Source organism: Myotis myotis, unplaced genomic scaffold (genome assembly GCF_014108235.1).
Source record: "Myotis myotis isolate mMyoMyo1 unplaced genomic scaffold, mMyoMyo1.p scaffold_m19_p_2, whole genome shotgun sequence".
NCBI lineage: Eukaryota > Metazoa > Chordata > Mammalia > Chiroptera > Vespertilionidae > Myotis > Myotis myotis.
The window spans coordinates 25,046,199-25,059,159 of record NW_023416324.1 but is presented as its reverse complement, the minus strand read 5'-3'; the positions used below and the strand labels follow the sequence as shown (position 1 = coordinate 25,059,159).

At 43.8% G+C, this 12,961-nt stretch overlaps 2 protein-coding genes across 2 annotated transcripts in view; both read right to left on the bottom strand.

Moving 5' to 3' along the window:
* Nucleotides 1-12,961, bottom strand: part of MACF1 (microtubule actin crosslinking factor 1) — a 280,203-nt gene that overhangs the window by 53,417 nt on the left and 213,825 nt on the right. The window contains 2 exon segments of the mRNA XM_036348376.1: nt 421-591; nt 784-945. Coding sequence (XP_036204269.1) covers nt 421-591; nt 784-945 — 333 coding nt within the window.
* On the bottom strand, nt 7,336-12,537 carry KIAA0754 (KIAA0754 ortholog). Its single transcript, XM_036348377.1, has one exon. It carries the CDS (start codon nt 12,179-12,181, stop codon nt 8,324-8,326), a length of 3,858 nt encoding a protein of 1,285 aa, XP_036204270.1. The 5' UTR covers nt 12,182-12,537; the 3' UTR covers nt 7,336-8,323.

The window sequence follows — 12,961 nt, the reverse complement described above, 5'->3', positions numbered from 1 at the left end:
ATCACCCCTCTGCTGCTGCCACTGCTGGCAGCGCAAGCCTCAGCCGGCCCTGGTTGCCTGCGCCTTGGGCCCCCCCTGGGCAGCTGGGGGGCTGAGGGCAGGTCCGGCCACATCGCGCGCCTGCCACCCCTGGCAGGGCTGAAAGGACTGGGGGACTGGGCGCCGCCATCTTTTGTGATGGTGTTATGGTCAATTTGCATATTCTGTCTTTATTAGGATTATTCAGTCCAATACATGCCACAGTAAGCTAGTACATTAAGGTAAGATGATAAAAATAAATTCCTACTTTCTTTTCAGGATCACACAAAGTATGTGAGGATTTTACTAAACTCCTGACCATGCTCCTTAAACTATAAGCAAATGTGTTGTCTGTCATTCTCTGCGGCTGTTACAATTCACTGTCTCAACATTCTCACTTACCTTCTGTTCTTGGATCTGTGCTTTCACCACTTTATACTCAGCAGATGGAGGTTTCTGACTAGCTATGAGCTCCTCAGTGTCTGCCAACCAGCTGAGCAATGGCTCCAAGGCATCTTGAAATTTCCCACAATGCAACAAAGCCTCCTGTAGTTGTGCAATTCTTTGTGCAACCTGTATCACAGACATGGAGGCTCATTATAAGAAGGGAACTTTTAAAATTACTACTGACCCCTTTACGTAACTACAGATTGCAACTGCTACATTTTTATTTATGTTCAGGAAAACCTTATATTTAGATGTCCCTTTACTTTGTCCTCCATTCCCAGTGTACTTGTTACTTCCTGCCCTCCCCCTACCACTTACCTTTTTATTCAGTGTGTTCCATCGAGCATTGATCTCTTCCATGTCATGTTCCAAACCCTGCACATCACAGTTTTTTCCAGCACTCTGAATCAATCCCTGGCCAAGTCCATTCACCTGCTGTAATTTCATCTGAAGAGGATCCACCTGTTCTTTCTGAAACATCTAGATAATTATAAGCCAAAGAAGATTTAATCTCAAGGCAAACAGACCCTCTATACCACAGCAACAGGTTATTTTGGGGAAATATATGATTTAACAAAGGAGGGCAGGAATAAAAAGTGAAAGCAAGCCATTTGTATAAGAAACTATTAAAGAAACACGTGGTTTCATATTTCTTTTCTCTCTCTCTTTCAGAAGGAAGAGGGAGAGAGGGACAGAAACATAATGATGAGAGAAATCACTGATAGGCTGTCCCCTGCATGTCCCCTACCAGGGACTGAGTCTGAAACCCCGGCCGTGTGCCCTGTCTAGGAATTGAACTTGGACCTCCTGGTTCATGGGTCGATGCTCAACCACTGAGCCACACCTGCTGGGTGTAGTTTCATATTTCAGTATGACCGCCTATGGACAAGTAATTACAGAGCTATTGCACTACTTAGGTCTTTAACCCAATGGATGACTCATGGGTTTCCCCCCCCTCTTTAATCTGTTTGCTTAATTTTTAAAGTAAAAATCAATAGAGAAGAGGGAAGCATCAGCCTGAAGAAATAAGTAAATGTGATGTATATATATCAATCCGAAAAGGAAGAATGATACCAAATGACTACTATTTAGATTAAAAATACCTTGGGGAAAAGCTTTAAGCGACCACTGATATATGCAATGCTCTTCTCTGACTAGGACTCATAACTCAATTAGCCAAAACATATTAACAGTATGAAAAATGCCAACCTCTTAGCTTAATCCCCCTGTGGCCATTTAACTCCATTTTGTTCCAGGGCCACAGACCACACACAGACAATAATCTTGAAACAGTATTTCTCTAATTACAAAGGGAAACGGGCCAATCCTGGGAAATGTCCTTAACAACTTCAGACACATAACTCTGAATAAGATGCAGATATAAATAAAATATTTTTAAAATGACACTATATATCCATGTTACCACAAAACAACAGCATTTGGAAACAATGTGAACAAGTGTAACAGGCAATGTGTATGTTTCTACTGCAGTTACACTCCATTACGACTTAGAGGTTTCTAAAGGAACCAAGGAGGAAAGAATAATACTTTTGCCACTTTAAGGAAAATAATGAAATAAATATTTGTCCTACGATCAGATTTCTTTCAATCATCAGAGGATAAAAATCAGCCATATTTCACCAATCTGGATATTTTCCCACCCTTTTTTTCTTCCACAAAAAGTTCCTTCAGTTTCAGTAAGACAGGTGAGTCAATTAAGACTGAAGGATGGCCCTAACCGGTTTGGCTCAGTGGATAGAGTGTCGGCCTGTGGACTCAAGGGTCCCAGGTTCGATTCCGGTCAAGGGCATGTACCTTGGTTGCGGGCACATCCCCGGTGGGAGGTGTGCAGGAGGCAGCTGATCGATGTTTCTCTCTCATCGATGTTTCTAACTCTCTATCCCGCTCCCTTCCTCTCTGTAAAAAATCAATAAAAAAAATTAAAAAAAAAAGAAAGACTGAAGGATGACAGAAAATAGAAGAGAACAAAATAAATGTGAAAAAGAATTCCTTAACCTTGGATAAGACTAATTGTGGTCTATATGAGACCACAGATCACACTAAGATTAGGAAACTGATTCTAGAAAGAATGGTCTATGGCTGGATAAGTGAGTCACCAGGGGACACTAAAAAGGAGGTTACAAAGGAAATTACCAGTGGGCTTCATTTTATACTATAATTTGACTTCACCATATTTTGTTAGGCAACACTACAAGGCAGTTCAGCTAAAAATGACTATCTCCCCACAACAACATGGTTCCCAGGAAAAGCAAGTGCCATGATTCCATTTTGTATTAAAGATGTTTTCACTGAAGAAAAGTCAGAGTAGAGGGGAAAAAGACAAAACAAAACTTCCATGTTTTAATTGCTCGGGTGCAACAAGTAATTGGGGTGGGGGTTGGAAAAGCAACGAAAGCAGACAGCCAAAGATACAGAGGAAGGATGTCCAGTCCACTGAACAATCAAATCTCACTCACACTACGAGTGACATTTATATTCTTTCTGCGCGGTCTTAATATGGTAGCCAGCAACTCCATGTGGCTATTTAACTAACAATCCGGTTCCTCAGTCACACTAACCACACTGCATGTGATCAACAGCCACGTGTGGCTAGTGCCTGCTATACTTAAGCACAGACAGAGAAGATAGCCACCTTGGCAAAAAATTCTATTGGATAATGAGGTGAATGGCACAGAAAAGTAAGTATCTTAATCTCTTTTATATAACAGCTAATTCTTTTATTGAAATCTGAATTTACTTTGTGTATGAGTATTTCCTATAGAAGCATTAGATTTCTTCCTTTGTTTCCTACCTCCTTTCTATGGGCTGTGTTGACAGATATGGGTATTTTTCTCATCTTTTTTTCAGAAAGTTAAAAATATATGAAAGCACTTCTAAGTAAATGCTACCTAAATATTTATTTTGAATACAAGTGAACAGAATATTAAAGAAAGTAAATTTGAAAAACACTTGCTCCCTTCTCTCAACTCTCAAATAAAGCTGTTTTGCAAACTCAGTGCTTTTAGGCACATTAAAATTCCTACTCCTTAGTATTTCAATAGGACTGTGCCATATTATTAACTAACCAGAGCTGGCAGACATTTCCCACAGCAGAACACTAGTAAAAATTATTGCACGATGTACATAAGATACAACAGAGACATAAAACAGAAAATTTCCCAAAGAATGTCTTAAAACACCTTTATCTTTGGTAATACCATATTCTCAGTTTTCATCCTAACTGATCCTTTTTGATGTCCTTTGCTCTCTTCCTCTTTCTCTTCTACACCTCCAAATGTTAGTGTCTGGGTGGGGATAAGGGAAGAATGTCAGTCCTGGGCCCCCGTCTCATTCTATACTCTCGTCTAGGCAATTCTATCCACTCCTATGGCTTTAAATGTTAATCGTGATAAATGCTTATGATTTTAAAAATGTATATCCAACTACTTTCTTTTTTTTAATATATTTTTTATTGATTTTTTTACAGAGAGGAAGGGAGAGAGATAGTTAGAAACATCGATGAGAGAGAAACATCAATCAGCTGCCTCCTGCACATCTCCTACTGGGGATGTGCCCACAACCCAGGTACATGCCCTTGACCGGAATCGAATCTGGGACCTTTCAGTCCGCAGGCCGACGCTCTATCCACTGAGCCAAACCGGTTTCGGCCCAACTACTTTCTTAACCTTGCCATGCAAATGACTCACAGGCATCTTGAACCTAACCATTCCAAAACTGAACAGTACTTCCTACTCCCCCCCCCCCCCAAACCTGTTCTTCCCTAAATCAACAATATACTACTGTCCCCATCCACTCAGTCGCACAAACCAGAACCTAGAAGCCATCCTTAATATCTCCTCTCCCTCCCTCTTAAAATAGAGGCCATTGTCAGGTCTTGTTGATTCTACCTCTAAAATATATCTTGAATCCATCCAACTGTCTTCAAATCTACTTACATCTCTCTAGTCCACGCAACCTGGATAATTGCAGTAGCCTAGCAGGCCTCTCTACTCTGTCCTTGATTTCTTAAATCCATTCTACACACAGTAGCCAGAGTGATTAAAAGAAAAAATGTTTTTATTGATTTTAGAGAGAGGAAGGGAGAGGGAGAGCTAGAAACATCAATGATGAGAGAGAATCATTGATCAGCTGCCTCCTTCATGCCCCCCTCTGGGGATCAAGCCGGCAACCCAGGCATGAGCCCTTGACCGGATTCGAACCTGGGACTCTTCAGTTCGTAGGTCAACGCTCTATCCATTGAGCCAAACTGGCTAGGGCTAAAGTATGATACTTTTGAGGATGTCTTTCTCAGTCACTGCATCCTCTCTTTAGATTCACTTCAAGGCACTCTTTCAGAACCCTTGGTCGCTGTGGCCTGGTCCCTTGGTCTTTTAGTTCTAACATGCCAAGTTCTTCCCAGCTGCCATTTCCTTTGTCTGGGATGTTCTTCCCTCTGATTCTTTGCTAAGTAACTTCTATTTATCCTTTAGGTTTAGTTTTAAAATCCTTTCCCTGACACCACAATTGAAATTCAATATCCCTCTTATTTCTTATTCAATGAATAAATGAATCATTGTAAAGAAATAGTGTTAGGGAAAGCAAACAAATCCATGAAGGTTCTGCTTATCGGTTAAGCATTCAAACACTGAACGGAGATTCTGGGGCTCTCCAAATTTTGCTTAAAGACTTTTGGGGCAGCCGAAACTGGTTTGGCTCAGTGGATAGAGCGTCGGCCTGCGGACTGAAAGGTCCCAGGTTCGATTCCGGTCAAGGGCATGTACCTGGGTTGCGGGCACATCCCCAGTGGGAGATGTGCAGGAGGCAGCTAATCGATGTTTCTCTCTCATCGATGTTTCTAACTCTCTATCTCTCTCCCTTTCTCTCTGTAAAAAATCAATAAAATATATTAAAAAAAAAAAAAGACTTTTTGGGCAAGTTTTAATTTTATAGAACCCCTATTTTATACAAAAGGTTTATTTCTTCCCCAGTGATTGGAAATAAGACTAAGGAAGTCTATAAATGAGAAGAGCATTTAAGTAACTACACATTGCCCTGCGTGGGCCTAGATCCCACTACAGAAATAGCAAACAAATTCTGACGTTTTGCTTCTTTACCAAATTCTCATTATTGCTATTAAAAAGCTTACATCTACTTAAACCATGTATACACGCGTACATTTGTACATACATACACAGAGGATCTAAAGCAGGTCACTGTAGATCACATTCTGAATACAATCACTTGTCGAGTTCTAAGTGTTTATGTAAAAAATGATAGGTTCAATTTCCTCTAGAAACCCTGTTGGAAGAAATGAAATCCATACAGTTTTCATCTTGGAAAAACTTTTTAAAAATCAATTTAGCAAGATTTGTATAATCTATAGTGACATTTATTTTGTTTCAATAAATACTTTCAAAATAGCCTCTCTACATTCTTATTGGTTAATAGTCCTGGCTATGGCTATGGAGCAGATTGCTCCTTTTGTACAAAGATGTAGGCATCTTGCTTCCAGATATTCCATAAAGTAACCAACCATACTTCAAAGGTGATGAACTACCTTGCAGCTGGGCTATTATTTCCTTCTCCTGTCATTTATGACAGGAACATGTCATGAAATGACTACCCACTGTAGCTAGAAGGATCCTTAAGAGATTATGTAGCTCCATCTACTCATTTTGTAGATGGGGAAACAGAGATCCCAGAGACTGGTATTAAGGGTTTCCCTGAATATTTTCTTTTATGCAGACTTGATTGGCTCCTTATAAATTTAGTTTCTGTATTTCACTGATTACTGCTGTAGGCTTTACACTAGAAATATTCTGTATAACTAATAATGCCAGTCAGTGACTTTGGATAGGACACTGGGATCTTGGTGTTAATCCCAAATTCACTAAAACTCAGAAAACCGAATCAAACCCATCTATCTAAAAGGTGATGCATTCTAATTTGATAGAATGATACATTACAAAATAATTGGTGAAGCCCAAGATGGTACCACCAGGAGGGATCTGTGGCAAAATTGGCAGCTTATGGATCACCGTCAAAATGATTTTTTGTTGCTGGTAGTTGCATGTTTAAATGAACTGTAGCCAGCTAGGGCGACCTGAAAAGCTCTACAATGGAGTGGATGAGAGAACAACCCTTCTTTCTTTTTTCCCCATTTTTTTATTTGTTGATGAGGGGGGGGGGAGGAGGGGGGGAGATGGAGATAGACAGACAGACAGAAAGAAACATCAATTTGTTGTACCACTTATTTATGCATTCATTAGTTGATTCTTGAATGTGCCCTGACCAAGGATTAAACCCGCAACTCTGGCATATAGCAACAACGCTCTCACCTACTGAACTACCCACCAGGGCAGAACCCATCTTTCTTGTAGTATCCATGGAGATTAATACTCATTCAGTCAGTCAATCAACAGTGAATGCCTACAAGGAAGGTACTATTTGGGTCCTGAGGATAGTGTAAAACCAAAACCACCTCCACACTCAGAAACCCCCGGCTATATTAGATTATATTAAACTTTTCATTTAAAAAAATATATATTTTATTGATTTTCTACAGAGAGGAAGGGAGAGGAATAGAGAGTTAGAAACATCGATGAGTGAGAAACATTGATCAGCTGCCTCCTGCACGTCCCCTATGGGGGATGTGCCCGCAACCAAGGTACATGCCCTTGACCGGAATCGAACCTGGGACCCTTGAGTCCGCAGGCCAACTCTCTATCCACTGAGCCAAACCGGTTATGGCTCTTTTTTTTTTTTAATTAATCTTCACCTGAGGATTTATTGGTTGTCTCCTGTATGGGATGCAATCCACAACCTAGGTATGTGCCCTGATTCAGAATCGAACCTGCAACTTCTTGGTGTACAGGACAATGCTCCAACCAACTGAGCCACCTGGCCAGGACTAAACTTTTAACTCCTTCACTCCACTGCTTACCACTGATCAAACGACACCAGGGCAGTGAACTCTAGAATTTGCCGATCTCAAATTCCTTTGACTTAGGAGTGCTCAAAGATGTGAACACTGGTTCCCAACAGCTTCCTAACATAATCTGTTCTCTAACATTAAGAATTTAAAAATCTTTAAGGGAGACCCAGGAGAACATTTAGCCCAACTCCCTTATTTTAGAGATTAAGAAACAAGAGGTACAGAAAAGGAAAGTGACTTGCTTCAGGACACAAAGTTTGACAAGATGACTGAAATACCTCTCTTTTTCATAAACATTATGACTTATTTTGGTTTTAATAAACAGCTTTTATATTAAAAAACCATAATTTGCACATCTGTATATTGCTTTAACCCAACATGCTTTGGTGAATTCTTTCAACTAACCAACATATCTCTTTGAAAGGGAAAGGGGGAGGATATTCACAGTGATTGAAATCTAATACACTTGATGATTTCAATGGGTTATGGCATTTCATCCTCACAAAATTCACAGGGTTCTGCCTTAACAAATGATGAAACTGGAGACTCAGGACATCTAACTAATTTTCCCAAAGTGGTTAAGAAGTATCTTAGGTCTCATTCCAAAACCTACATGCTAGCCTCTATGTGACTGCTGATAATCACTGATCAATTTGATTTAGGCAAAGAACATGCTTATTGTAATTTCAAAAGAAGAGTCACCCATTCCTTCTAATAATCTTTTTTCAAAATGTAAACTAACAACTGTATACATCCCTGTCTTCCTTAGGCTTTTGTTATTTCTAAATAAAAAAAACAACAAATTATAGTTTTGCCAAGTGAAAGTAAGACATCTTTCCCCCCATAAACTCAATAAAAAGACCAGAAAATACCAGAAGCCCCAAAGAGAACCAAAGAAAGGAAGGACTGCCTGTGCCTTTCTAATCACCACCAATTCAGAGAACTTGCAAATCTCCCTTTACTCTCTAGATTCTCCCCAACAAAATGAGCAACAATTACCTCATTTGAATTTAATCCATCAGTTGTAGCCAGAGGCACTTTCCCATGCAGCACTGTGCCAGTCACCTCTTTTATCCCAAATGCTGGAGAATCAAGGTTCTCCTTGATCCACATTCCAGTGGAGGAAGACTCCCCTAGAACAGGAGTTCCTTCTTCTGATATAGGCACTGAATCAGTGTGAACAATATCTCCCAGGATGGGAACACCATCAGGGAACACTTCCTCCATAGCAGGCTCTGCAGCAGCTAGAGTAGAGGGCTCCTTGGGAGTGGGCACACTATCAACTGTGGGGACAGGTTCCTCTGAGGTGGGCATTGCAGCAGCTGGGTCTGCAGGCTCCTCCGGGGTAGGCACTGCAGCAGATGGGGCTGTAGGCTCCTCCGGGGTGGGCACTGCAGCAGGCTCCTCCGGGGTGGGCACTGCAGCAGCTGGGGCTGTAGGCTCCTCCGGGGTGGGCACTGCAGCAGCTGGGGCTATAGGCTCCTCTGGAGTGGGCACTGCAGCAGCTGGGGCTGCAGGCTCCTCTGGGGTGGGCACTGCAGCAGCTGGGGCTGTAGGCTCCTCTGGGGTGGGCATTGCAGCAGCTGGGTCTGCAGGCTCCTCTGGACTGGGCACTGCAGCAGCTGGGGCTGTAGGCTCCTCTGGGGTGGGCAATGCAGCAGCTGGGGCTGTAGGCTCCTCTGGGGTGGGCACTGCAGCAGCTGGGGCTGTAGGCTCCTCTGGGGTGGGCACTGCAGCAGCTGGGACTGTAGGCTCCTCTGGGGTGGGCATGCAGCAGCTGGGCATAGAGTCCTCTGGGATGGGCACTGCAGCAGCTGGCGCTGTAGGCTCCTCTGGGGTGGGCACTGCAGCAGCTGGGGCTGTAGGCTCCTCTGGGGTGGGCACTGCAGCAGCTGGGGCTGTAGGCTCCTCTGGGGTGGGCACTGCAGCAGCTGGGGCTGTAGGCTCCTCCGGGGTGGGCACTGCAGCAGCTGGGGCTGTAGGCTCCTCTGGGGTGGGCACTGCAGCAGCTGGGGCTATAGAGTCCTCTGGGATGGGCACTGCAGCAGCTGGGGCTGTAGGCTCCTCTGGGGTGAGCACTCTAACAGTTGCAGTATCAGGCTCCTCTGGAGCAGCTGGGGTGACAGAGACCTCTGGGGTGTCCTCCCCTGTGGATGGCACTGCAACAGCTGGGACATACGCCTCAATGGTGACCACGGAAGCAACTGGCATGTCCTCCTCTGGAAAGGGCACTGTGACAGCAGCTATAGCAGTTCCCTCTGGGGTGGGCACTGCAGCATCTAGGGCATCTTCTACAGTGGGCATTATAGCAGTTGGGGCAGGTTTCTCTGGGATGGGTATCCATTCCTCCAAAATTGGTTCAGTATTACTAGCTTTGGTAACTTGTTCCCCCATAAAGATATTTAGCAATGATTCTGAATCTCTCATTTCTGTCTCCCCTCCATTCAGCTTGGGCTTTAGGTCATTCACAGTTCCCTCTCCATCACTGCTATGTCTCTGTCCTCCATCCAGCAGGTGCAGACTCTGAATCTCTGACTCTAGGGACTTTCTCTGGAGATCCTGGAAGACCTGTTCTGGGAGGTCTCTATGAAAATGTGCTAGGGCTTGGTCCTCCAAAAGCTGGGTTTCATAACCCAGCTCTTGTGCCTCACCATAAACTTTCTCCATGGACAACTCACAAGGGTCCACAGTTCCCAAGGAAGTCAGACTGTTTTCTTGATTAATAGCTCCTTCCTCATTTTCCAAATGAATCTCATCTGTTAGTAAATGTGAACCATATGATAACACCTCTACTTCAGATCCTGAGATAATATCTGTTAGTTCACAGCTAAAAGCAGAACTGAGGGGGGACCTCTCAACATTCCCCTCAATCTGACTGCAGTCTACCTGGAACAAACTGCCATTCTCTTTGGCTAGCTCAGCTTCACAGGCTGATAGGTTTTCTTCATGAGAAGCTCTGCAATCAGAGCTGGGCAATCCTCCTGGGTCCAGCTTTCCCGGTGACTCCAGGTCAGCTGGGTGTCTGAACTTAAACTCCCCTGCAGTCTTGGGGCTAAAAGGCACTTTTTCACACTCCGCACTAACAGTGGGAATGTCCCTCACGATATCAAAGTGGGCAGTAAGTTCCACAGCATTAGGCACCTGAGAAGAATCCAGGGCATTAAAATACTCACAATCCAATCCAGAATTATCACCTTTCACCCTTACATTTAAAACGTCTACATGCTCCTCTTCTAAGGCAGCCCCTGGAAAATTACTAATTACAAGTGAGTTTTCTGTATCCTGGGATGGGGCCAGCCCTTCAGAAGCTTGGTTCTCCAGCTCAACTAGAGGAGTTATTTCTTCTTCACATAAACATTCTTTTTCAAGTTCAAGAAACATCTGCACTGAATCTGTGTCAGAGAGCTGCTCCGAATTGGCAGGACCAACAGTGTGTTCTAAATTGGAAACAAGGCCCTCTAGCTCCTGGGCAGCTTTGTTTTTCAGCTCACCAATAGCACTTTCACCTGTGAGAATGTAACTGTAATCAAGAGGTGTATCCTCAAGAACAGAAGCCAAGCAGTTCTCAGCTGGCTGTAGGTCATCAGAGCAACAAATATGACCAAGCGCTAAGTGGTCTAAAGCCTCCAAGGCAGCAGCTGAGCAATGGGACCCATCCTCTACCACTGCTACAGTGTTTGCTTGTTCTCTCTCTTCAAAAATATCCACCAGGCTGTTCTTTTTCTCATCTGCCATTGGAAAAGCCTTTCCTCTCTCTGACAGCTTCTCCTCCTGCCACTCCTCCTCAGCCTCCATCATAATCCATCGCTCATCTTCCTCAAACTTTAGTTCAGACTCTGTTTTCTCTCTTAGGCTGGGGGTTATGAGAACATGCAACTCTGGATCCAACAGCTCTTCACTCAGGCAAGGGGAGAGAAGTGGCATTTCCACAGTGCAAGCTGTGTCCCCAAGGGGGTGCTGCTTCTCTCTAAAGCCTCCCTTAGCCAAACTTTTCATGGCTCTGGGCCAGGTTGCACTTGAGAATCTGTGTTCTTGCATTAGATCTGTGTTACCACTTGGTGCTGCAGCTTCTGATTCTAGAGGCTGGAATTCATGGGGAGAGCTCTCACTGTGCTGCTGAAATCTGAAGTCTTGGCAGTCTCCACTTAAATTTTTCACATCCTGCACTTCTGGAATGCCTATGGATTTGGACACATGTTCCAGAGTTACTGATTCTAACTGAGGTTCCCTGTTGTCCAAATGGCCAGAACTTTCTGTTAATGCAGAACTGGATTCCTTCTTCTCTTGCAAGGAAGGATTTGAAGCACCAGCTTCTGAAACCTCACTGAGAGAAGCTTCCATCCTTTCTGCAAATTCTGGGAAATTGGGTGGCATGAAGGACTTCCATGATCTCCTGTTAACATTGTCTTTGCGTTCTGCATTTGGTCGCCTTCTCGGTGGCACAGGTGCCAACTTCTGCACATCACTGCTTAGCTTCAGTGCATCAAATATTATTCGCTCATCTAGCTTTTTGCCTTCTGGTGCTCTAGACTCAAAAACATTAGATGCTGCTCCTAAGGTACCATTGCTGGATATAGTACTTCCTTCCATCTTTTCCATGGTGCTTTTTGACGTCTGATTAAGCTTTGACCCCTGGTCAATCTGTTCATTTATCCTCATTGTGTCATATATAGACCGCTGTGGAACATAGCAATCCTCTATATAGCCATCCTCTTCCTCTCCTTTCCCCAGGCAGGTGGGGTTCCGCCTTAAACAGTCTGGCCTGCTGAGTGGCTTACCCATACTTCTTCAATCAAAACGAACCATCAACCTTTTAAATGTTTTTCATGAATTCCCCAAAAATGCATTCTGTGTAAATTTAAAATTCCTTTACATGTTCATAATCCCAACCAACCAACTGGATTTACCCTCTAGAAAGGCCTGGAAGTTCCACTTTGAAACCATCCTGGGAGACGCTCTAAGAGGAACAGCTCTTTTTTCACAGGCTAGCAGTCTCATAGTTGCAGATAAGTGGTATAATTTACTCAACAAACAAAATAATTCTTTGTATGGCTTCTTTTTAAAGAGCACGGCTCTTTCTAATTTAAGCAATAAAAAAATCATCTGATATTGACAAGTCTTATTCAATATCTAGTTCCACTCACTTCTCATCCAAGGAGAGCTGGAAGCAGGATTTATACCGATCGTGTCCTTTAACAATGGCACAGCCCCTCTAGTCTTCATGTATAGCCCAAGCTCCTAAGAATTCCTCTCATTTTATCCTCAGTTCCACCCCTGGAGAGTCCAGCTGGTCTGAATTAGCCATTCGTCTCCCTAGTTCGCGTGTTTGCAATTGAACTGGGCTGGTCGGCGGATATTCCTGCAACTTTAAACACAGGAAGTCCTTCATTCGGGACCAGTCCGGGGCTTCCTGTCTCCCAAACATCACGGCATTGTTGTGGCTCCCAGCACAGCCCAGCGCGGTGGCCGCACAGCCAGGCGAGAGGGCCCGGCGGCGCGGCCTCGGAGCGCGCTCAGCGCGGCCCACTCCCCCGCGCCGTGCCGCGCGCCCGGCGGCCAGGT